Source organism: Dendroctonus ponderosae, unplaced genomic scaffold (assembly GCF_020466585.1).
Source record: "Dendroctonus ponderosae isolate FM_Combo_2020 unplaced genomic scaffold, Dpon_F_20191213v2 Dpon_F_20191213_5, whole genome shotgun sequence".
NCBI lineage: Eukaryota > Metazoa > Arthropoda > Insecta > Coleoptera > Curculionidae > Dendroctonus > Dendroctonus ponderosae.
In genome coordinates, this window is record NW_026018715.1 from 9,693,339 (window position 1) to 9,719,944 (window position 26,606).

At 34.2% G+C, this 26,606-nt stretch overlaps 2 protein-coding genes across 3 annotated transcripts; both read left to right on the plus strand.

Moving 5' to 3' along the window:
• The first annotated feature begins 422 nt into the window (after positions 1-422).
• On the plus strand, positions 423-17,889 carry LOC109535206 (platelet-derived growth factor receptor beta). Of its 2 annotated transcripts, XM_019901080.2 has the most exons (17): positions 423-742; positions 10,052-10,169; positions 11,059-11,209; positions 11,367-11,443; positions 11,671-11,824; positions 12,335-12,491; positions 12,719-12,897; positions 12,951-13,158; positions 13,641-13,686; positions 13,745-13,901; positions 13,951-14,200; positions 14,303-14,362; positions 15,614-15,697; positions 16,700-16,941; positions 17,000-17,165; positions 17,217-17,428; positions 17,481-17,889. In XM_019901080.2, exons 2-17 carry the CDS (start codon positions 10,122-10,124, stop codon positions 17,738-17,740), a joined length of 2,451 nt encoding a protein of 816 aa, XP_019756639.2. In that variant the 5' UTR covers positions 423-742; positions 10,052-10,121; the 3' UTR covers positions 17,741-17,889. The 2 variants fall into 2 exon arrangements, with proteins under 2 accessions (XP_019756639.2, XP_019756640.2); XM_019901081.2 differs by lacking the exon at positions 14,303-14,362 and having other exon boundaries at positions 424-742.
• A 5,081-nt stretch (positions 17,890-22,970) lies between these two features.
• LOC109535227 (phosphoglycolate phosphatase 2) lies at positions 22,971-26,273 on the plus strand. The gene is made up of 5 exons (XM_019901106.2): positions 22,971-23,219; positions 23,276-23,568; positions 23,671-23,902; positions 25,423-25,567; positions 25,625-26,273. The coding sequence occupies exons 1-5, from the start codon at positions 23,129-23,131 to the stop codon at positions 25,785-25,787; spliced, it is 924 nt and encodes a 307-aa protein (XP_019756665.2). The 5' UTR covers positions 22,971-23,128; the 3' UTR covers positions 25,788-26,273.
• The last annotated feature ends 333 nt before the right edge of the window (positions 26,274-26,606 follow it).

Below are 26,606 nucleotides of genomic sequence, written 5' to 3' on the forward strand. Positions count from 1 at the left end.
CAAGGCAGAATGTTATCGAATGGCCCAACGGTTTCTTCATTTGCTGTAATAGTTAAAATTTAGATGTAGTAGATCCAGGGAAGGTTTGTTACACACGGCAGCGCCGCGGTTATAATTTGGAGCGGAGAACGACGTTGCCAGATCAGCTGCTCTAAACTCGGCACTTTCTTAGTAGAAAGAGATGCAAACATTGGCGGGAGAGTTAAACTGGACGATTTTAATAATCTTTACCGACTGATTATGATTTAATTGAAATTGTCATTAAGGTGTTAAAAAATATGGATTGCAAAACAATAAATGAACTAAGTATAGCAAAATCAAACAACTCCTGAAGTATCCTAAATCACCACAATTTTTGCGATATGAACTAATAGTACTTAAATAAATACACAGTTGAAGTAGCGACAGTCTTACAATTAATTGAAATAAGTTTATCTCTCAAACTACCAGCAACTAATGTTAAGTTCGATTATCAATAATCGATTAGAGATCACATTTTTCTACTTATCGCACAGTTTGTTCCAGTTCACAGTTTAATTTCGGTCGAGACAGGCGCTTTTTATATGCGCTCCTAAACCGACGCTCAGCATCGCGACGTTTTGCGCCAACAAGTGCGTTTTCCAGTTCGTTGCCATAAACAAATATTACGTTATTTATTAGGAGGAATTGTCTTTTACTGTGATGGAACAAATTTAATTACCTGGCATCAAAATGGATATTAATTAAATAATGGGAGACAAAGGTAAAAAGATTTGCTTATCGCAGTAGCTGCTGTTTATTTTAATTTCACTTTATCACACTGAGTAGTTGAAGAATATTGTGGTCTAAAAACTTTCCCATGCAGGATTTAATATGCGAAATTGTTCAATAGTGGGTAAATTAATTATTGATTAATCGGCAATTTTCCCATAAGCAAATTTACATAATGAAGTGCACGCTACACAAGAACGCGCTTGATTATCATCATATTCCTTTTTATTGATGGGATGATAATATAGGTACACATTATTTCTGATTGCTTTTTATATTATTCGGAAAAACTGCGCAAATTGCATGAATTTTTTGCCCGAATTTGACGACTTTGTAGAATAAAACTGAATATTCTTTGCGTATCTTCAGTCTACCTAGTTTTCGGAGCAAACTTTTCAGCAATTTCGCTGCAGCTGAATATTTTATGACAATTTAAACTGCTGGTGAATTTTCATTGATGTACGGACAACGTATTTAATGCTGTTAGTTAAAACTTTTTTAACTAAACTAAAAACTAAACTAAACTTAAACTAAACTAAACTTAAACTAAACTAAACTTAAACTAAACTAAACTTAAACCAAACTAAACAACTTTTAAAACTTAAAAAAGGAAAAGTTTATCGATCGATCAAGACCGATAGAAGAGAATTGAAAGTCTAATGAAGAATGAAGCTGTAAAGGTGTGGTTTTCGCTCATGTGCAATTGAATTCGACATTAAACCCAGGAAAATTTTGTTTTTGGTATGAATTCGGCAAATACGCACATTTTTTTCCCAAAGTTAAGCGTTTGTTGAGGACTCTTTGGCCACTATATTAATGGACCACAGTCAGTGTTAATTAAATTATATGTATACGGGCGCAAAGTGATACAAAAAACCCTTGCAACAGACTCGGTGGTTGCAAATAAACCCACGTAAAAGAGTTTGGGAATGGATTCTAGTCTACCGATGCAAGGTATTCTGAAAAAGTTTGTTCCTAGCTAGGTCTAGCTCTCCTGTATAATGAGGATCATAATAATTTAGTGAATACAATCCACATGCTGAAGCAACATAATTTTGTCTTTTTATAAACTGATGCCATTATTTTACCCAGGAACGTTTTATGTAAATTAGCCTTTCAAAGGAAACTCTTTTTCAATAATTGATTTACTTTTGGAACCAAATGGTAACAGTCTAAATATTATTTTCAGACTTTTTTATGATTATCGTTTCATCCTATTAAATTTCCAATGTTATGTGAAAAATGTATCGTAAATTGTATAATCCAACCGAATATATAGAATATTTTAAGTAAATTAATTGCTGTTGGCATGAGTTAATTTTATGGTTTATACAGTTAAGGAACTGAATGCGTATTCAATAAAAATTCCAAATTATTATAACCAACGGACAATTAGTTAAGGGATAGTATTTACTTCAACTTTTGCAATTGTGGGAAAAACAGGTTGTAAGTTAAATACAGAGTGTAAATATATTTTTTAAATAAATCTGTGATTACAATCGATTCCTATTGCGTCTTTCCATTCATACACGAACTTCTTGGTCTTGCCTTCGATGAGTTTAATACATTTTTATTATGAATGGATGCTCAAAACCCCCGTTTGTCTCAAATCTGTGCTTGTTCCGAAGTCCTCAAGATGTTTGCTTCCCCTTCCGCGTCTCATCCGATTTCTCATTGTTTTATGCCCTCTCATACCTTCACTTCTAATATTTTTCCGTTCAAACATTCATTCAAGCATCAGCTATTGCCAAAATGGGCATTGACTTTCATCTTTTTTCAGACAAAAGTGGAAGGCCCATAATTGTTTCCGTCTCGTGAGTGTATTTTCAAATAAAATCCCGCAGCTCAAATATGTTTGCAGCAGCTCATAACAAAACGTCGAAAATGATGAAGAATAATTCTGTTCTAGTGACTGAAAACCAGTGAAAATTGATTCAGTACGAAAAATCACACTTTGTCCTGCATAGTAGACGCTATCTTAGTTCGGTCCTTTCTCCACAAGATGTTAACTAAACTCTCTTTTGCATGCAAAGTCAGTTCACCCACGAAGCCAATAACCAAAACGTTTATTTACAAAAGTTATTATAAAAAAAAATAAAGATGCACAACTTTGAAAAAATCGACTAAACTTTTTCCTCTGTTTGAGGCACACAAGTTCATAAAGAAAACAAATATTTGCTTGTCTCATTCCATTAGTCTGTCATGCGTTTGTTTAGAAGAAAACTGAAACGTTTTAACAGAGGCTTACATGGAGGAAAGACGATGAGGCACCTGTAATGAATTTAAATGCAAAATCTGGTCAAACCACAATTTAAAATAAATCGCTGAAAGCTTCTTAGGTACACAATCTCTTGGGCTCAAATAACAAAACATTAAAACTTTTATAAATATACATTAAAAAACACAAACTCAGAAAACGGACATATTTTAAGGATCACTAAAAAGTACTACGAAAGTAACGAAATTAAACAAATAATTATAATCTTTATCACAACTGTTCGGAGAAACAAAATTGCTGATGGAGAAAGATCTATTGAGCTCAAAAAACGCACATCTGAACACCTGGATTCGATTATTTCAACTCACTTTTCATTTATTAATGCCTTTAAAAGTAGCAAAGCATGCCAACATTGAAGCTGAAAATTGTATTCTTATATAAAAAAATACGTGTATTTACGTATTTTCAGTATCAGTCAGTTTAAATCAATCGTCATTTGCCATGTTCTAGAACCAATTGAGTGCAAATTGCCCAAACATTACCACAATCTTGAAGAAAACGCGATTTTTAAAACGCGTTGCTCCAATGTGAAACGAAAACAAACGGAAGCTTTTATTTGGGATGAGCTTAGTAAATGAATATGGCCGCCGCCATTTCCGAAATTGCTAAATTTATATAAAAAATTTATGGAAAGTAAACTAAACACATAGATCAAATTTAGCGCAAGAAATCTAATTTTATCCATATTGAACACATGTATAATGACTACCTTTTAAATATTTACAACAGCAAAATTCATAAATTATCCGTACTATATCATATATCAAGTGTTATTAATCCTGTTAGTGTAAAATTGTTTTATTCAATTAATGTTTGGACTTTGAAGAAGTTTAAATCATGTTAAATCAGCGCCCAGCTAGCTCTGACACGTCGATTAGCGCCTTCCAGTTTATATTAACATTTAAGTTCATAATTCCCACGAAAGTGTTTAATGTTTATTCATAGCGCTTGGAGGTAAACAGTAGAAAGGCAAATATTGAACAATTTTAAATGTCCACAGAACTGTGATGCATGGAGCAATTTATTTTTTAGCAACTTTTTAGAGTTAAAAATCCACTATAGTTTAGAGTAGGTAACTTAAACGGAATTAGTGCAGCCCTTTTTCATTTTGTTTATCTTAATTATTATTATCTTAATTATTGTTTATCTTAATCAGCCTTCGGGTTTTTGTTACGAAAAGCTCGACGTAAATCATCACAATTATCTAATCTGGTCTGGAGATTAGAAAATTTCAAGTTGCCCCAAGTTGAGGATTTACAAAATGTGCCTAAAACCTATTTTCACGGACACCACAGAAATCAGCAATGAGACATCAACAACGCAAAAAATAATGAGAACGACGGAACTGAAAATACTAAGACCCATCAAGGGATAGAAGAAGAGGTCGGGATATAACAGAGCAACTGGAAATACAGGCTGTGCAAAGGTGGGTCAGAACACGCAGGAGGTGCTGGAGAGAATGTGACATAAAAAAATGGACAAAAAGTCGCAAAAACCAAACTCCTGAAGTCTTGCGGAAAGCGAAGAGAAGCTAGAGCTTAGCGTCACAGTAAGAATCCCGAAGGAGGCTATTATGAGAAGGAGAACAAAGAGAAGAATGAAATGTTTCTAAAAGAAAATTGAGTGAGTTGGACTCAATCAAAAAATCAAATCCTTCAAACAATATCACGATAAAAATCAGCTAGAAGTACGCATTTAGTCCAAATCAGAATCTTTTCAAATTTAGCAACTATTTGAATGAGTCTTAGTTTAAAACCCTATGACAATTTTTTCAATAACAAACAGCTTTAAATTGATTGCTTTAAATAATAGAAATTAATTCAAGTAGAGGTAAAGTTACCGACTTTTGTTTATGAAGAGATTTATTTAACGCATCAATAAAAACATACTATTCATCACTTTTATTTTGGGTTTTTCTTAATTTAGCAGTCAGGAAAGAGACGAATTATGTTCAACAGCCCCTGCAAATGTTAATAGCAAATTAGTATGCAAAATAGGAGGACTTTAAACGCTTTATTGACTTATTTCATCTATAAAGGACCAATGTCGTTGATTAGGATCATTGAATATAGCCAATGGGATATTGATCGTGTAAAGAGAGCAGATATTTTCTTGCAGAATGATTAATTAGTGAACCGATTGGTTTGATGCTGCGCGCTTTAATTTGGTCGTATGTTCATGAGAGTCGTTTCTTAGTGGTTAAAATAAAGTGGGTAAAACAAATATAAATAGTGACGAGAATTTCAGCATATCCTTACAAAACACGCTGTTTGACATGACACAATCGGATTAATTAAATACTAAACCAAGATCAAGTTAAACCGTTCGATATACGATAAAGGTATAAATCAATAAAACGAAAACAATATGTGATAGTCGCAAGATGTGGCTTGACGCTTTTGCGTAAACTGACTTTTGCTATTACTTTATTTTTGCGCGAGAGTATTACAGGTGATAATCATTTAACGATTTTAAAAACATGTGTCGTGAATCTTTATCTCGGCTTTTATACATTACTGTAAAATTTCAAACGTACGGCCAGGAAGATGCCATAAATAAATATATTGTTATTACAAACGGATACATAATATATTGTATCATGAGAAACCCCATCATAACAAATTGATGGGGTTTCTGTCTCGTTTATTTCATGGTTCGCGAAATAGTTAACTCTCCTGTCTCAATAGGAAATCTGATAAAAATGTAAACGTTTTAAATGTGAATAAATAAAGAAAGTTTGCTAAAAATATCTGATTCCACCGTACTTTGACTAATAAAACTTAACAACTGTTTTTAAAGATCGAAAAAATAACTCTAGAAAACATACAAATCAAAATATCAATCGGTGTAATCAATTTTTCACCAAAGAAATAAATCAGGTTTCTGCTATCCATTGTCGAAATCTACACCCCGTTATCTCTCCAGGATATTGACAATGAAAAAAGTTTTTGAATTCATATAAATTAAACTACTTGCCGGGATTGAGCCAAATTGACACCAAAACTTTACTCGAGCTTCTTTTATCTACTTCTCAGTTCCGCATCTTTTTTATCTATGTTCAGTGTTGAGAAATGAGGAAAACAGTATGGCATTGCAAAAATGGACAAACGGCTAAGAATTTTAAAAATTTGTCATTTTATGCAAAATTAACCACTGCTTCATATGAAAACTAAATAGCCTCAAATCCTACCTGAAGCTTCGGTTATCTAGTGATGTTGCGGATATTATGAAATCTCCTTTAACTATTGAGAAATAAGAAAAGACGGGTGCAAAAATGGCTAAACTGCCCAAAAATTCGCAAACTTTGTCAATTTAAGTAAAATTAACCACAGCTTCAAATAAAGCCAAACTTGAGTCAGCTCCTAAACGAATCTTCCTTTATCAACGGGTGATCTGCACATTACGATGTCTTCTTTAACCGATGGGAAATCAGGAAGAACGGACGGCAGTGCAAAAATTGTAAAACTGCCCAAAAATTTACAAATTTTGTCAATTGAATCAAAATGAACCACATGTTCAAATGAATCCAAAAATCTGTCAAGTCCAAAACTTAACTTCCTTTATTTATATTAACTTGTATTTAACTTCATATTAACTTGTGATGTTCACATTACGATATCTTCTTTAACCAATGAAAAATCATAAAGAACGGACGGCTGTGCAAAAATGGTCACACCACCTAAAGATTCCAAAACATTGAAAATTTATGTAAAATCATAATATAAAATGAAATAAAGTAACGCCGAGTCCTTACTGAAGCTTCCTATATGTACTGATCATGTCCGCATTCCCATATATTTTCTGGCCGTTGAGAAATGAGAGCAAAACCAATGCAAGGAAGACTAAATCACCCAAAAACTTGAAGGGAAATTAGCGAGTCTTAAATGAAGTGTGCCTTGATTACTATTGATGTCTTCATTCTGATATCTCTTCGAAACATTGAGAAATGACAAAACGACTGACAATGTAGTCAAACCGCCTAAATTTTCAAAAATTATCAATTAATACAAAATCAATCACTGGCCCTAATAAATCGAAGTTCACACCGGGTCTTTCATGAAGTGTTCTTTATCTGCAGTTGATGTCGATATTCCTGTATCTGTCCTGAATGTGGAGAAATGAGGAACAGCAGATGACAGTGCAAGAATGGCTAAACCACCAAAACATTCGAATATTTTATAAATAAAAATTCGAAATAAAAATCTAATAATTTTAAGTCTTCAGTAAAGCCTGCTTTATCTACTACTCAAATCCGCACTACGTTGTCCGTCTTAAATGTTGAGAAATAAGGAACGGATGATGGCTAGAATAGCTACACCGTCCAAAATTTTAAACCCAAGAGTTTAAATCCAAAACATCGGCAAAACGGATCCAAAGGATCTTAAGGGATACTTAAGGTATCTAGGAATTGTCGTGGACACGAAAATCAAACGCAAAACTCTACATCGACTAATAATAATAAATCCAGATATCACCAAAAAATCAAACTGCTTGTTGCGAACGTATAAAGACAAAGGAATCAGTTGTAAAACGAAACTCTTCAGCCAAGCAACCAGGTTCTCTCATTTTCAAAAAAAAATCTTTAGTCGCTTAGTACGTATGTTTAAATTGAAGCCTTTCTAAATTTTTACTCGAAACATTTCTATTTACAAGACATTTTTGCAGTTCACTCAATGATAATCGAGCTGTGAAATATGGAAAAGGTGTACAAAGTTTGAAGTTTTGCATAACTTTAAAGGAAAACCTTAAAATCAAAGGTGGCTGGTATTTTTAACCATTTTCGATGTATGAATTTTTAAAGTATTGAAAAGTCGCTCTGGCGTAACAACAAGGAAAAGTTTTTAGATTTTTACCGTTTACTTTTTTTAGGAAAAGTTAAACATTTTTGAAAACTACATTCTCACTCGAAAATGGTAACTGTAGGAACATGGACAAAATTGCACCTTGCCTGTATTTTTTACTCGGGAAAACATGTAAAACTGTAGCTGCTAATCAGAGAAGTGACGTTGTTGATAAATTTTTGGAAATAGAATATTGACTAGATATGAAATCTGTAGAAACATCGTCAAGTTATCAGCTGACCTGAGGGTCTTATTGGGCAAAAACGGTTCAAACTCGTGCAAAAGTACGGAAAGCTCCTTAGGGTAAATCCAAATTTAATATAAACCCGGACTGGTCGTTGTACTCAATGTTTGAAAATAAGTGCAGGACTCAAATTGAAAACTGACTGAAAATTTGTCAGGAACAAAATGTTTCTGTTTCCAAGATTTTCGCGATGCTTTCCACGAGTTTGCAACTTTTTTGTGTGCTTGTAATTGAATAAAACCCGTTTACTTTGAGTCCATGAAATCCACATTACTACAGAAAAATGCAATAGCAATCCTTAAAATTATTCTCAGAACAACAGTTCAGTAAACAGATAATTCCAGGTATTGAAACTGCAGAAAAACTCTCACGTTAATTAAATGCAAATGAGAGAAGAGCATTTCTGTAAATAAGAATAATAATATTGCAAAAACGCTAACAACTTGTAAATGATCGGCTTCAACGATACAAACTTTTATTGGGCCATTTAACTGAAGTATAACGTTCGTTAACTTAAATCGAAGTATAACGTTTAAAAAGAAGGTAAAAATTCAAGTTTTTTTCCTCAGAAAATCTTGCCCTACACATGTGTTACCACCGGGCTTAGACTTGTGTGTGTATCTTCTTTAAAAATCGAGAAACGCTTACTTCAATGTGAATTGTTAAATTTGTTGTTCTCTTCTCGTGTGTTTCTAGCAAATTACGTTCAGGCTTAGTTTCCTGGCAACAAGTTCAGCTTACACAGAATGTAATAAGAGAACGGAGTAAAGCCACTTGACACGTGGACCGATTTTTAGGCCATTTTCAAGAATCAATCGGAAATTTTGCAAATAAAAAGTACTTCAACCAACTGTGTCCAATTCGGGCTTAATCTTCTCTTGTTTGTGAATTTTTTCCAGTTTTGCCCTTCGGCTGTGACGCGAAAGATTAAGAAAAACCTGGAAGTCTTAATTATTTTACTTTGATTTATTTTCCTGACTTCGTGCAATTTTTATTATATCATTTTGTTTCCTGGGCTTCAGTCACAGTGTGAAACAATTTTTTTTTGTATATCGTTTATTTCGTTACGATTCGGCGAGACAACAGCACCATCATCAGATTTTAAAATTCATTCAAACTAACTAACAAACTAAAATATGTTGTACAAAAACTATAATTTATAAAGTGTTAAAATATTGGCTAGTTCTTGAGGAGAAAGGAACTTTCCTTTCGGGAGAGCAAAATATTTGAAAAACTTACCTCATAACGGGTAAACATTAAAAAAACAAAATTATTTTACTCCCACTTAGACCACACTTGTAATTGAAGTGGTTCTTATTTATCACTAACTCAGAAAATTCACAGGCAGTTTTATTTTTTTTAAACTGGTAGATCACCATATACATATATTTCAAGTCATCTAGTGATCATTTATTATCTTTTCTCAGCCGTTAATAAATACCTCAAAATTGAACAAATCAATGCCAATAAAGAGGATGACCTTTCTAATAATCGGACTGAGGCTTTTCAATAAAATGCCCATTTGCATGTGGAAATAGTAAACAACTTTGGGCAAATTTGCTGTTAATAACGCCTTAAATACAAAAACACCACAACCGGAAATTAAAAAATAGAAGGTTATTCAAATTAATTCGCTGTTGGTGCTTGTTGTTTCTTCGGAGCTTTCAGGTGTGAGTGCGTATTTTTGTGTTAAGCAAACACAAACACTGTAAACAATAATAATGAAATTAGCGTATCGATGAAAGCACGAGTGTCATTACCAAGATAAAACTGGGGCATAATATTAATTAATTTATTAGCAGAACATAAGTGTACATCACTTCTGCTATTGGTTGTTAATTTACCAATAAAATAGTTAAGGATAATGCATAATAAACTGCCATCTGATTAGCTATTGGTGGTAAGTGATCAGCTAAATAAATCGTTTCCTTATTTCAGATTGGAAAAGAACGTTTGAAACTAACGCAGGATTTATTCGAAGTGGACCATGAAGCACAAGGGGCTTTAGATGATAATGCTTTGGAGGAGTACTTTCTACATTTTGGTTACTGTCGAGGTGAGAGCGTCATAAAGTCTAAAATCCTTATAAGTTGAATGCTAACTAAAAATCTGTTAAGACAGGACAAGATTGATGTTCAGCTCAGGATTATATACGCAATACCGATAATGACATTATCGTGGATTCTTTATTTTGCTGCGACCTAGAAAAGTGTTCTTTGGCTATTTTAGCGATGGCTGCTAAAGAAATTTAGGTTCTAACTTCCAGTCAACTATTAATTCGAACTGGCTTGCTGAAGTCCTACCAAAACGCACGAGCGCTTTAGATAGCTGCATGCTATAAAACCATCAATTAGGAAAATTATTTAAATAGTGCTAACAACGCTTAATCCTTCGGCTTATATCGTAAATTTACTTGGTTCGCGTTAGACTTTTCATTATTTTATCTGATGAATTCCTTGGTTTATCAGGTTATTTTTAATTTATTTACATTCCTGTGTCGTCGTTTTCATCTTGGGAGGATCGGGAAGTCGAGATCTTAATTTATGAGTTTACGTCTATTCAGCCAAGAAAACAGGGAACATTTTTCGATTCTTTTAAATTTTACTACATGCAATTTATCAGCTTAGTTCCACCGCGTGCGATACTGTTGGAGAGATAATTTTAAAATTGGTATCTAGAAATTTAACGATCTTTTTCGTTTTTAAGGTGATGGGTGGTTTAGTCTCAAACTATCTTTAAGCTTGCCACTTCTGCTCGGGATTTCAGTTGAAAAATACACAACAGTATCTAAATTTCTCAATAATAGAGCACAGAACTTACAGCTTGGACTTGCCAAAATTGTTGTGCTCATCTAAAATATTCTTCACTTTTTAATCCATCACAGCACTTCAACGTGTAGATTTATTTTGATAAATATTAATTTTAATTATTTTTTATCGTTCTAGGTTGTTTGGTTGATTAATGGAGATGAAGCTATTATGCCAGCAGCTTTGTCGTGCCAGAATCCAAAAGGCCTCTTTGAGGACTTAACAATCACATCTTTTATAGATAAAAATCGTTACATTCGGCTGAATATTTCTTGGGCAAATCCAAAAGGTAGGCAAGTTATTAGACGGAACTGTCCTGATTCAAACAAACGGTTTGAGTGTCTTCAGCCTCAAAGCTGGGATTTTCGGAGAAAACTAACTTGAATAGCGATAGTCACAAAGGCTGTTTGGAAGGGTCAACCCTAATATAACTGGTCTGGTTTCAGCGAATTTTAGCCATTTTGGAATGATGATAGAAACCAATTGCAGTTCCATATATGGGGATTTAAATGTTTCCGTGGATGTAAGTTTGTATAAAAAAAGTCGATGTGGAACTGCTAAGTTTTTCAGTCAACCAATTTCATCAGTTTATTGGATTTCTCGGAAATAAGTCCAGTGCTTTTGAGCAAAACACCTCTGCAAAAAACATTCACATCGGTTTTGAGGCCTAAAAACTCCGTAGTTTCGACATCAGTATCTTTCGTGGTATTCTTTATTATTTTTCATAAAAATTAAAATGTTGATTTTCAGGCAAATTTCCTAATTAAACCAAATATGGAAACGATGGCACACCCTGCCGAGCCTCTAATGCATGGTTGTAAATACGATTTCGATTTGGTCGCAAGAGTTGCGTTCGGAAACGAGACCTGCACTGTTTCGCAAATTGCTAATTATAAAATACCTGGTAAGCAACAACTAGAATAATTCCCAGCAGTGTTGACAAACACCCTTTGAGTTCCAAACTTTCAACGTTTGGAACAAACACAAAACAAAATACCTTCATTAAGTTGTTTTGTTCACGATTAGCATCAATAAGTCCGGATTTGTTTGCCGTATATTTTCTTTTATTTTCTCGTGCCCAGTTAATTGCCTTCATGCGAAAAGAATGCGCTAAAATAAACCCGAGTTGTAAATAACAGGTGTCGAATTAGTAAAAGCTAAAAAGGCGAAAGCCTTGATGCAATTTTCGAATAGCTTATCGTGACTTTTGCGGAGATAAGCGGGCCAATAAAAGGTTTTATCGGAATGTTTCGATTCGCATACCCGGAGAATAATAAATTTCAAATAAATAACAGGCTTTTAAGAAATATGACGTCGGCCTTTATACGAAGTTTTTATAATTCCACGCCACCAATCCATGAAGAATCAAAATACTTTGTGATTTCCCACTTTGAATAATTTATCCGATTTCCAGACTGTGTGGGAGAAGTTTGCGAATGTGGAGCTGCAGACGCACCATTTGTATATACTAACCATCAGAGGATCGACGGTCACTCGTACACACTCATCTTTAACAAAACCAACAGTCTTTCGGATCTCACTCTGGAAGAAGTTTTTGATAAAGTTTGGTAGTACGTAGCATTCAGATAACGCATGTTTGTGTACGCGATAAAAGCTGGAAATTTCAACTTGGTCGTCAACATAAATATGTTCTAATTGGGTTAAAACTTCAACGTCTGACTCTGACCAGGAATAAATTAATCAAGTCTAAATTTGAAAAAAAGCCACCTCTGAACGATTAAATGAAAAATCAGACTGAATTCTTTAAATTCACGTTAATAATTATTTTTTGTTGTAGCACAAGCACAAACACTAGAAACACTGTAACAATGGTACAGCCAGAACATATACGCTTTGATAATACCCGCAACAAATTTAATTTAACCTTTGACGATTTCCAGGAAGGCAATTCCTATAAGGTTAATGTTGATTTGCTACTGGACAACTGCAAATATCCTTTCAACACTATCATATCAGGTGTGCTAAAATCGAACTAATTGTTAAACAGTTTTCAGGATTTTTGCTTGTAGTTACGAAAAACGGAGGCACCGAACGCTCTCGCCTCCATGTGTTCTTTTACCTAACAGCAGCAATTGGACTAATTGTTTTATTGTCTTACATTCTATTGAAAACAAAGCCGCAGCTCTTTGAAAAGCTCAAAAACTACGTCCCATTTTTCAAGCATGAACTGCCTGTACATTACACAGCAAATTCTTTATCAAATATCCCAGGAAATAGGTAAGCAACGGTTGAGGGAGGCGAGATAAAAATATGTTTTTGCCAAGAGTGTTGACGGTGTTGATTTAGGCATTGAGTGATTGATTCTAAACACTCTATTGGGCCCATTGACGGTGTTAATGATCTATTTTATATAATTTTAGACTCCGTGTTTGCTCTTTGCCCACTTGTATGAATAAAAACAAATTTGTCACTTTTCATGCATAATCCTTCGAAGTATGACGCACATTTTATTTATAGTTGTGATTTTTTCAGTATTGTCGGTCGTCGTGGAAAAGAGATTCTTCTGAACTTTTCACTGATTTAAATCAGTCTGCAGATTTAAGTCACTCGTGCTTGGTAAACGTCAGTAAGGATTTCTTTTCTACGACGACCTAAAAACCCGAGAAACTCACCAGTTGAAAGTATAAATGTATTGAAAGTATTGAAAATTAAACTTTTTATCTGGTTTTCTGCTCTAAATTATGCTTTTGATCTTTCAGAAAAGAATGCATCAACACCCAATACACGCCCCTAGAATTTTCTGCTGTAAGTTATTAGTTAAAGCCTTAAAAATAGTCAACTCAATTAAATTTCTCTTCTTTAGAGCAGTCGCTTGTTGGACGAATTTGAAATTCCTCGCAACAAAATCACCCTAATGAACGAAATTGGGGGCGGAGCCTTTGGGAAAGTGTTCAAAGCTGAAGTTTACAATTTAAACAATAAACCCGGATATATGTATGCAGCGGCCAAACTTCCAATTCGTAGGTAGAAAGTTTTGCAAATGTTCAGGCAATGAACAGTCGTTTTTAGAAAACGCCCCGCCCGAAGAAACAGCCGATTTTCTGGCCGAAATAGAAATGATGAAGAAAATCACTTGTGTTGGAGGACACCCGAATGTTATTAAAATGCTGGCGTGTGTAACTATAGAGTTTCCTTACATAATGGTAATGGAACTGGTTCCGAATGGATGTTTAAAAAGTTACTTGTCCAATATGAGGAAACGATGGGATGAGAGAAAGGAGAGGAAGATTCAAAAGAACCATCGGCACTTTTTCCCAGAGTAAGTTCAGCCACAGGAAGTGCTTTTGTACTTTTGAGTCTGAATTTATTAGGCGAGCACCACTAAAATATTGAATTTTACAATTGCACATCTGTTATTTAGTTACAAGAACCGAAATATCGGCACCGATCAGTTACAAAGAACTAAGCTACATGAAATGTAGTAAGTAACGTGAATTTGATGTAGTGTTTTGTGTTTTCCCTTGTACATTTCCTTTGTGTTGTGTCTAGGTTTACATTAAATGTTGGGCAAATGCGAATGTTAATGGATTTCATTAAGCATGTTAATTAGTTAATGGTGCCTCATACTGTTGTTGGAGGAAAACCTAAGGGATTAGGCAAAATCCTCAATTTCATACATAATTTGCCAGCTCGAAATATTTGTTCGAAGTAATTCAATAAACGTGGGCAACAGTCTCGAAGAGTCTTTCAATATTTCTTGAGGGTCAACAACGCAGGAAATATTAGAAAAGTTTTAAATCGACACGAATGTTGAGGAAGTAGAAAGTTTCCATTATGATGAAAGCGCCAGATTTTTTCTTTATTGAGATGCGGGAAGACCGTTTTTTCACCATTGTGTCTGGACATTTTTCGGCCTTGCCAAGTCGTCAATATTTGCAAGTCATATTTAACTGCTGAAAACACTTGTTAGAGTTTTCGACTGAAAAATAAAAAATTTGTTTAATTCACCGTATTTTTACCAATAAAATTTTTATTCTTAATCGTGTTATTAAATTCCTGTAGTTTTTAAGCCAAGGAATTAATTTTTGTTACTTTCTTTTATGTATTCAGCGGTGCCCAGAAATGATTTTTGTAATTTTTGTGTAAATTGGATTGTTACATATTGGTCAGATACAGTTTGCGAACATGATTATGTGTGAAATACATTTTTTTTCAACTATTCCTGTCTGTTTGTTTGTTTAAAAATTTTCGAGTTTTTGGTCTAATTAAAAAGGAAATACTAATCAATGGTTAAATATTGTCCGTTTCGGTGATTAATCCTTCATCAGCTGCACAAATTGTCAGGAAATTCTGTCAGCAGTAATTGGGTTGGAATTTCACAAAATTCTTAATTAATGTGTTAGTTGATTAGTAGCCGTTACGGTAATTGGTAGAAGATTTGAGAAAAAAGAAGCCTATTGAAATTCTTGGCTTTATGGGTCATCGATAGTAGCAGAAAACCAAGACACAATTTGGTTTCGACGCTTTGGTTTCGAAACGCTTTGGTTTCGAAACGCTTTGGTTTCGAAATTGCTCCAAAGAAAATAGTTTTTTTTGCTATTTATGCTGTATAATGACCGAAATTGACATTTTTTACCAAAGTTTAATTAAATTATCGCTTTTTAAGACGCACTTAACGGATTTAAGAAGGAGACAATTAATCGACCTTTTAAAGTGTTTTTTTCGATTTTAGTAACATGATTGTGGAAAACTATTTGCCTGATGGAACAATACCAGAAAACGACAGGACACTTCAATACACCGATTTGGCTTTTGAGTAAGTAAAACTTCCTTATAAACTGCTCAATAAAATAAACTTTGCCCTGACAAATTTGGATACATTCTGATAGCTGAGAGTCATTTGATTCGTGTTTAAAGCGTTATTTAGTACAATTTCGTGCCGGTAAGCGCGTGTATTTGCAAAAAACTTGTGCTTTAGATACATTTTCTATAGGGGGACAAATGAAACAATCCAAAGTTGGTGAATGTTCCGCATGCTCTCAGTTGAGCAAAAAACCGTGTTTTTTATTACAACACTACAGGCATAAAGATAAACCTCGCATCTCAAAAAATAGTTTTGTTAAATTTCGCTCATCTCGTTGACTTAAAGGGTTTTTAAAAAAATCAACTTTTTGGTATTGCAGGGACATATTTCGTCTTTGAACCAATTAGAAAAATCCACAGTTTATGTTGAAGCTAAAAGTTGCTGCAAGAATGGACTTTTGAAAATAAAACCATTTTAAAGTGAATTTCACCGTAGTTGAAATTCCGCAAGATTTTCAGTGTAAAATCGATGCTAATTCCTAGTTGGGTCATTCTTCATGTGACCCTATACGTCGAATTTTTGCCTTAAATTGTCTATAAAGTTTTAGCTCCAACATGAGCGCTAGATCGCAAAAATTTAATCAAGAGCAGAAAAGTTATTGCTCCAAGACAAAAAAGTTGAAAGGAATTTCGAAAACGGCTATTAAGTTTATCTTTGAACGTTTAGTGTTAAGATGCAAGAAAACATTTTTTGTCAAAAAATTTTGCTATTTTTCATGTACCATCCTGTACAAAATTTGTCTTCAATGCTTAACTTTTGTCGACAAACAGAAAACAAGTGGAGCTCAATACCGCTTCAAACAGAAGCCAAATCGCTTGAAGCGATCAGAATTTATCCCCTTGCAAAGTTAGAGCAAATTTGGCTGTGCGCCGTTCAATTTCTTGAAGTTTAGTTGGTAAATCAAAAGTAATTTCGAATAAAAAACTCCTTGATTTATTGAAACCTCATTTCCAGAGACTATACTGGAAGCACGGTCAGTTTAGAGACAAACTCCTACATAACCCCAGATGCTCCCAAAACTCCCAGTACGCCTGGATCGCTTTTTCCAACTCCGCCAGTTAAAGATGGCAGACTAAACCAGAGGATACTGAAAATTTCCAAGCCCACAAACAAGTTCGTACCTGCTTGTCTATCGCCACAATCTCCATTGACTCCATACTCCAAGTCTTCCAGCGGCCTGCCATCTGACACAGGAAGTAATTTTAATTAACTGATTAATTAACGAACTGATTTTAATTCAGCCTCATCTTCCAGCTCTTCTCACTCCTTTGGAGTCACTGCCTGCCACCCCACTGCTCAACCTAATAGAGGAAGACACTGAGGAAATAAAGCCGGTGCTCGACAGCAAACAGCTTCAGAGCTTCGCGTTGCAAATTGCCAATGGAATGGCTTTCCTCGAAAGTGTTGGAATCACCCATCGGTAATCTTCAGCAAAATCGGAGGTTTCCCAGTTCAACTTTAGCGTTTTCAGGGATTTAGCGGCAAGAAATATTTTGATAGGGGAAAACAAGTTATTGAAAATATCCGACTTTGGAATGGCTAGAGTCGGAGTGTATGTGAACAGTGCCCAGAAGCGACAACCTCTTAGATGGATGGCTCCAGAGGCCATCGAAAGCAGAACATGCAACAACAAAACGGACGTGTGGTCCTTCGGGGTTGTTCTATGGGAAATCGGCACTTTAGGTATAAGTTCGCAAAATCTCAAAAGGATTTATCTATTTGGATGAATTTTCAGGCGCTTTTCCGTACAAAAGTCTGAGTAATGACCAAGTAATTGCCCATATTCTACAAGGGCGCCGGCTGGAAAGGCCGGAAACCTGCACCGATCAAGTGTACGATTTAATGCAGAAGTGTTGGCAGAAAAATCCAGAAGATCGGCCCAGATTCGAAGATATTGCCAAACAGCTAGACGCAAACAATGGGAAGATTTACGTTGATTTCAGCAAGCTCTCACCCAAATATGTGTTCCCGCCGACTCAGGATGAAAGTGCTTGAATGGACCAGGTTGATTACGGAATCAACTAGTGTCGATTTAAAATAATTGTAAGCAATGCATTCAAAAACTGTTAGTGTTGTACTGTACATATTTTGTTACTGTTGTAAATAGTTGTTAACAAAGATTGATTATATATTTTCAACGATTATTATTTGTCCTGTTTACAAAGCAAAATCCCAACCCTCGGGCGAAATTTTTTAGCTGCACTGCTCTTGCAGAAAAAACGGGAAACGAAACTCAGCAAAGTTGAAAATAATTTTATCCTGAAACTTGATGTTTTGTCGGCACCGTGAATCCTGCCTGGTGTCTATTAAAATTCCTAGCTTTCAAACTGATAAAAGCTCTCAACTGTTTATGTGCGTCCCACAGAAAATTCCTATTGTATAGAGGGCCGGGCACGTGGCAGCAACTTTGCCTATGAATTTATGAAAAGGCGAAAAATTTCCCAGAAGTATTTATTTATTGAACATTCACTGCTTTTGATGAAAAAAATTCGTTTGAAGGTCTTTCAGCATTTTCATTGGAAGTAAAAGGATCTGCAATATTTTGCGGGCGAGCAAAATTAGCAAATAGCTGTAAAAAGTGCAGAACTCCACGATATTATCAAGGAATATTCACTCGAAAAAGTTCCAACACTTTCTCCTTGTACGTTGTATATGGACAATAATTGAGGCAGGGCTTTAGATAACAGGTTGGGAACTAGGCTTTAGCTTTGATTAAAGTTAACATCTAATCAGAAAAGCATTTTTTGTACCAATTTAACGTACAATCAGCAGCAGAACTTCCAGAAGGCACCCTAGAAAAGAATCTAAATAATTAAGGGCCTCAGTGAAAACCTAATAAAAGCTCTACTTGGTTACTGCTCTCCACTGGGACAGCCAATAATTGCAAAATTCCTTTGGTGTTGAATGAAATGCAAATTTGGCTGGAAACCGTTTGACCTGTTTTCAAATAAATTAGAGGACAGAGCATGGCAGACATCAAGTTTCCGGGAGCTGGTGAAGCCTGGAGATGCAGGAACCGCACAGCTGCCGATTCAATGACAGGTTGTAACGGGAAATGGGTCGGAAAATTACAGATTAGATTAGAAGAGGTTCAAGAGCGCTGATTTATTGTGGGACACATTTGAGAGTCTTTGAGTGAGAGTGAGAATTTTTGCGGGAATAGTCCCGGCTATTGTATTCTCTCCTAAATTAGCTGTGACGACTTGACGAATTTCCATTGAAAATGGTTTTTGTTCGTAATTTAGGGCCCATTTTGTCTGAAGCAAAGTTTACTTTCCATAAAAGTGAACGAGAAATAAATGAAATTAAATCTCTAGGATAGGGGAAAGCGCGGATAAATATTACTTAAAAAATAATCAGAAAAAATGTTAGAATGTTGAAAATCTGACAAACCAATTAAAACTCAAACAATGCGAAACTTTACACAGGAAAATTTAGCCACAAGTTCTTAAATATTCCAGATGTATTCCTAAGCTAATTTAATGAGAAGATGAAATTTTCAAATTAAATATGCAGTGAAAATGTAATTTATATCCAACACATTCAGTAGTAAAGGATTTCACTAGAAGAACGAGGTGCTTAACAGCGGGTTTTAGGTGATTTTTGAATGTCTACCATTTTGCAATATTTTAGTTGCAATTTAAGTGCCAGTTTTATTTTTTCGTACTCAAATTGTTTTTTTTCTAAGGGTGTTTAGGGCCAGTTTTTCAGAAAATTTTACATTTGGCTGTAAACTTCCAATAAAGAAAAATGGCTTAGACATAAGGGTCAAGAAAAACAGCATTTATATTTCTGAAATTCTTCTATATTAATTTTTTTCATTATTCAAATTTTATTTTAATTTATATAAGTTATGTAAAAATGTATATGTTACTGGTAATTTGGAGCATGTTTTGGCTTGATGACTATGTCTAGTTCCCAGTTTTGTGGTGTGAACCACCGTTTACTTCACATAACCGGAAGAAAATAAATTAAATTAAATTGCTCAGTTATTAGCGCATATAAATATTTTGAATTCATGATTATCCAGAACACTCCACATTAAAAAAAAGGAGGGGCAAAAAAGGAAAAACTACACAAAGACAAAGTTAAAAGTTGAAACTCTGAAATGGCACCTATAGAAGAAATTGTTTTACATCAGTTATTATGGGATAAAAAATAGAAATTCATATCAAATACATACGCTCAAAGATTTCACTAAAAGAACTGAGTCTTAGCAGCCGATTTAAGATAGTCGCGATGGAAGAGAGAATGTCTAGAAAAATAAGATGGAAATTCGATAATTTTCCAAGGTTTTAAGTGCAGTTTTTGTGCTTGTGATATTTTCTCTTGCACAAATTGTCGTGCCTTCTGTTTGTAGTATTTACTTATGCCTTGGCTGCTATGAATATTTTCATCTGTCTGAAGTTTAAAGTTTTCAGTCTTATTATTTAGTATGTTGCTTCTATGAGTTTTGTGCATTTTTGTTGACTGTATTGTTTGGCTTCATATTCAAATGTTGTTCCTTCACATGGCATGCTTCTGTTGTTTCTTAAATTTATCAACTACCAATTTTGTTCTTTCTTGTCTCTAAATTTACTTTTGACTGGAAACTAATATTTATATTTTCCACTAAGCCAAAGCAAAGAAATGACTCATTTGTATTTCTGAAATTTCCCTGTATTTGCTGGTAACTTTTACTCCGCTATTTTTATCTTCGATTTTCTAAATTGCATCGGCTTTATCTGAACAGTGCGTCGGTTGTTTACTTTAACGGGTTTTCACTGCATTTGCTGCAGTTTTGCTTGAGAGCCCGACAAATTTTTTGTGCGTTTTTTTACGATTTAAACCGTCACATTATTTTGCTAAACTTTCAACATTTTTTGCAATATAAAGATTTTTTTCAAAGAAAACCGCTCTTATGTTTAGCCTCAAAACCAAACACAAACAGAATCATATGTGATCGTTTTCAAATATTTACAATTGTTATTAATTGCTAAAAATAAACCAGTTTAACAGATTTTCAATAATTGTGAGCGAATGTGTAACAATGCCTTTGTAAAACAATATTTTTTCAAAAGTCAGCTGTTAACTAGATAAGCCCACGTATGTATTATTTGTACAAATATGAAACTTCCACAATGTTTGATTTTCTTGCAAATTTACAATCCACTTCTAAATGTATGCCTAATGGCAGGAAAATGTATCATTTGTAATATAATATAAATATTTTTAGTGTTCCAGGTTGTATTCAATTTATTTCATCAAACTTTGTTTTTCTGATGATATATTGTGACAAAAACCACTGAAAACTGAAATGTGCGGGCAAAAATTGAAAATATAAGTTTGACAAAATGCAAAACGGATCCTCAAAACTTGTACAGAAATATTTTGGACTTTTTCCAAACACACTGTAAAATACCCAAAGTTACAATGTGTTAGCCAATTTTAATGAGGCGTTGATTTATTTTTTTTATATTTATTTAAACCCCATCATTTATTTGCCTAAACTTATATGCTACTAAACTGATTCCTATTCTGAGAATGAATAAATGTAAATTTTAACTAACTTAATTTAAACAAAATGTACATTAACTTACACGATATTTGTAGTTCCCAGATTACAATTCCCACTAATCCTCCTAAGTACATGAACAGCTTTATTTCTATTTGTGTTTTTGCCTCGTGTCAGAGAATGTAAGCTAGCTATAGACTAAACATGCAATAATTCTACTATCTTTGTGTAAATAATTTCAAATTAAAAGACTTAACGGACGATCGGAAACGTTAACATTTTTTTTAAATTGAAAGTTGTTTGCTTACAGACCTATAGGTGAATAAATAAATTTCTCATTCAAGACATATGTATAAGAGACTAAAGAAGGTTTTGCCTGTCCTGACATTAATTCCTGAATTATGAATCGCTGCCCATAAGGAATGGCGTCTAGTTCCACACAAAAGCATTCAAGGTCTTCTGCGGAAGAAGTATCAGAAGAAGACATACTCTCGCTACAGTAACAGCAGGAAATACTAAGTGTTAACATGTGAAACTCGAACTAGAAGATCAACACTAACCAGACTTAACCAGAGGGAAATAACCAAAGAAACAACAAAGGAAAAATAAAAGATAGAAATCCACAAAATACAACTTTTAAGATGAATATAAAATGAATGGTAAACCATTGGACATCTCTAGGTCCATTAAAAATTTTTCCAGGTTTTCAAATATAAGCAAACTTTCCTTTGACCGAGTGGATTGAGACCGATTTTCCAAGGAAAGTTACATTTTATATTTTCCGAATAACAGACGCTCCGCTATTAAATGGTCTGCAACGTTGATGCATCATTTATTACTTAAAAGGTGCTTGAATCTTTGCAGTAAATGTAAAAGCTTGTGGCCCTGGAATAGCAAAAATGCGCATTAAAGTTGAGCTTTTGAACAGGGTTAATTGCAAGCAAATTTTATTTTTTGTAATCAATCGAACAGAGTAAGATTAGAGGGAACATATTTTATATGCATTCGCTTGGTTTGTCGTTTTTATATTATTGGTTGTAGTTAATGCCACTGAGTTACCGATTTTAAACAGTTTTATTGAAAAGGTGGCAAACAGATTATTTGGAGATCAAACGTATAAGTGAAAGAAAAATTCATATTGGTCAACTTTGGGCAACATCAAATATTTACAGCAATTCTTTTCAGGGTTTCGACTTTATAACATTTTCTTTTCCTATAGAAAGTTGAGTTTTTGAAAGCCATTTTTGCCTCCTTTATACGCGAAGTTGTTTCTGATCTTAGTAGCTGAATATTTAATCAAACTTTGACTCACCAAAACACCCGCCCGCCTCTAAAGCAAATTAACTTGTTCTATGGACCGAATATACTCATTTCAAGTCAGAGAAAAAGGGAAAGAGAACTTTCTCGTATTTTAAGTAGAAAAAATAACTGAAATCCGAAGGCCCATCTGAAGATGACAGAGAATTAGAACCATGTGTTGAATAATAAAGGTAACACAAGGTTTTCCCTAAAAGTAATTTAAGAATACAGATTCAAAAGAGTGCATGCATATCATGAATTTGCGCTGTTTCATACTTGCTAATTCTTTTGGTTTAGAGCACAGAAAACATTCTGCGACGTCAGTTGAGTCTGAATAGATTAGCACAAATCAAACAGCACGCCTTCAACAATAAATAACATTTTGATTTCGCCACATGTTTCATATGATGCTAAAATTATAAATTGCAGATTAATAAAGTTAATTACATTGTAGCAAATTCATTCTTTACCGACGCATTATGAGAAGCAGATAAAAACAAAAAAACGAAAACATTTCGATATTCTCGTAGTTAATTGAGTCGAGGCAGCACACTTGATTTTCCCTATCATTTAAGTATATTTTATGCAAAATGCCTGAAATGCAGTGGATCCCTACAAGTTTCGAAGACCAAGTGAAAAGTTTAATTGAGTCAGTTGATGTAGTGTTGTGCGATATTGACGGTGAGAAAGACGTTTTATTTGTGGAATTTTTAAAGCTAGAACTTTGGCTGTTGCAGGTGTTTTACTAAATGACTCTACAGCAACACCTGGCTCAGAACAATTTGTCTCTAAGCTCAGAAAGCGGGGTAAAAAGCTGGCGTTTGTCACCAACAACTACTACCAGCCAATGGCTGTTTTAGAAGAGCGGCTGAAACCGTTTGAAGCTTCCAGTGAAGAAATCGTTACCCCCAATACGGTTCTTCTGGACTACCTGGACGCTCGCAAATTTAACCAGGAGATTTATATAATCGGTTCTGGGGTAACTAAGAGACTTCTGAGGAATGCTGGCTATAAACTGATCGAATACAAGGTAAGTTAGTAATGTTTAAATTCCTAAGAAAATGCTTGTTTGATGTTAGAAAGTACCTATTGAAGAAATCAGTTGCTAAATGCTGGCTGTTCATATTTGTAGGATATTCAATCTGAAGACTTAAGCGAAGATCCAGTTGAACTGGAGAAGTTATTGGAGAAGGCAGAAGATGCTTGCACAAAAGTAGGAGCTGTATATCTTGATATGGACTGCAATAATACTTACGCAGCTCTACTGGTGGCTGAAATGATTCTAATGCAGAAAAAAGATATTTTGCTTCTTAGTGGGGCAGTAGACGATATGGGAGCATTAGATGAAAAGCTCAAAGTAGTTGGTAAGAAAACTCATTTGAGTTTTAAGCTAATTAGGATTTCTTGATATGTTTTTGCCTTTCACGTTGCAATATTAGTTATTCTCATTAGAATGTTTGCTTGTGCAATAATTAAATCTTTTTAATGTGACAGAAAAGATAAATAATTGCGTTCTCATGCCTTCGATAGCGAAAACAACACTCGACAAATGATGAAATTGCAAAAAACACTTGGATGAAAGAAAATTTGGATTGAAGCATTGTCGAGTCAGTTTCCAAGTCTGCTTTCGCACTTAAACTGCCATAAGGAAAAACCAGCTCTCTCGTTTTTTACTTAAAAAAATACCTTAAATCTGTGGTTCCAATTCACACAAAATTCGATTGAAGGGCTGACCCGACACGCTGATGTGAACTAGTTGGGAAATATAAATTTACCGGAAAAATCTTTTTTTTTTAGTTTAAGCCAGTTTTCCTAGCTAATTAACCTAATTTTTAGCTCTAAATTTAAATTAAAACTAAAGCTGGACAGCTAGGATGATGATTAAAATTAAATAGCCAAAACCTGTGTATATAAATAAAGAAAACCAAGCTGTTGAATTGGATATTTGGCTAATTTTGACCGAGTTTTCATTATCAAAGAGCGTTCAGTGGTGTGAACTTGTTGCCGAAAACAAATTTAAACTATCATTACTACGATATCAACAGTGATAGAACAATTTATATCCGTTAAATAAAATAAATAAAGCGGTAATTGGAAGATGAGATTAATTTTAAGTAGACACTTTTGTAAATTTTCGCGAATTTTTTCAAATCAGATTTTTAACCCAGTTTTCAAGTCTAATTTCAAAGTAAAATTGTAACTAATCTGGAACAAACAGAATGATTATTTCATTGTATCTAAATAGGTAAAAGGTATTTGGCAAATTTTACATTTTTTTTACTATTTTAAATTACCAAAGAGTCTACGGTTGTGAGAAGCTTGGAAATTTTCGCAAATTTTCTGCAGCCCGATTGAAAGATGGGTTGCCGCCTTTTTTGGTTTCCAAGTCTAAATTCAAGTTTTTCTTTTTTTTTCACACAAACAAGTTTTCAAGTCTAAATTCGAACTAAAATTGAGACAATTATAAAGCACAAAACAAGTCAATTATTCTCAAATTCTTACGCATTAAAAAGCGAATGAGTGCAGTTGCAAAGTCCAATTTGAAATTTGATGTAGGTACACGATCCGAACAGGTAGATTATTGATTTTACAGTCACTAAATACATAAAATCAAGCTATATTAATAAGGAAAAATTCGTTTCGCTGGCGTACTTTTGTAAATTTATACGATGGTTTCAAAAACATCTAATTTTAAACTTTAGTAACCATAAAAACAGAACAGCCCTGCTGATTATTTTACTCCCATTGAAAGTGCGATTGTTTAAATTGTTCATTAGATACAATTTAAATAGAACAACAGAACATAGAACAATATTACACAAAACTTTCAGGTGTATTCTGATGGAAAAATTAATTAAAAGCATACAGAAAAATGGGTTTTCAGGTCCCAAATATTACATAGAAGAAATTGAGAGGTTTACCAGAAAAAAATCTGTAGGCATGGCCAAGCCTGAACGAGGCGTTTCAGCAGTAATTAATTCGAAACTTGACATTTTTGATAGCGGCAAAGTGCTAATGGTCGGCGATAAGTAAGAGCTTAATTTTCAATTAAATTTAATTAGTTTTGAGAAACTCTTAATTTTCAGTGTGCGTTTCGATGTGGGCTTTGCAGTGAATTCTGGCTACCAATCCTGCCTAGTACTAACTGGAGTAACCACAAAAGAACAGGTTGAAGATTGGAGCTTTGCCCCCGAACTCAAACCAGATTATGTCGTAACTAATCTTAATGAGCTGTGTGAAAAATTTTAAGTTATAAGCAATTAGACTAAACTCACGAGCCCAGTTGTGTTGTAACAGGCAATGAAAGCTGGAAAAACAAGATATTGGCAAGAACTTTTTAATTAAGTTGCGATCCTCAGCATAAAACGGGGAGCTAGCATAAAAACAGAGTTTATCTGCAAATATTTTCGAACCATGAACGTCCAATATTTGGATTTATAATCCTACGCAAAATTCAATGAAATATCGTGCGTACAGCAAATATTGCATTATAATGCAAAGCTGGGTAAATACTGTTAAGGTTAATCTAATTGGAAATTAGCCACTGTAGACTTAGAAACTGTATGGAAAGCGAAACTCGGTGCATGTTTTTTTTGGGGTTTCATCCAATAACCCTTAAACATATTCGAATGGATTCACAAAAAATACACGTTCCACCCAGAAAAGTTTAATAAATATAACAATAGGATTTTATGTAATAATAACATCAAATATCTAAATGAGGTTTCATTCTTGTGTGTGTGTAGTTCATTCAATCATCCTTCATAAATTCACTCCAGTTACAACTTCCAAGCGTGAAAAGCTGGCTTAGTTCCTGATTTATGAATATTAGCGAACAGCAATTTTTGTTCGTTTTATGATGTAGGGTTTTGGCTTTTGGGCCATTAACGCAAAACGTCCTTGTTGACTGGTCTGGATTTAATAGGAGCCTTGTAAAGAAAATTGAATCGGTAAAGCTGAAAAGCGCCTTTGAGCAGTGGCTTTGCATTAATTATATTTCTTGAATTTCCTTCGTAAGGGAAAAATTTACAACACAATTCACTCCAAAAGTCAAGCTCCTGCAAATAA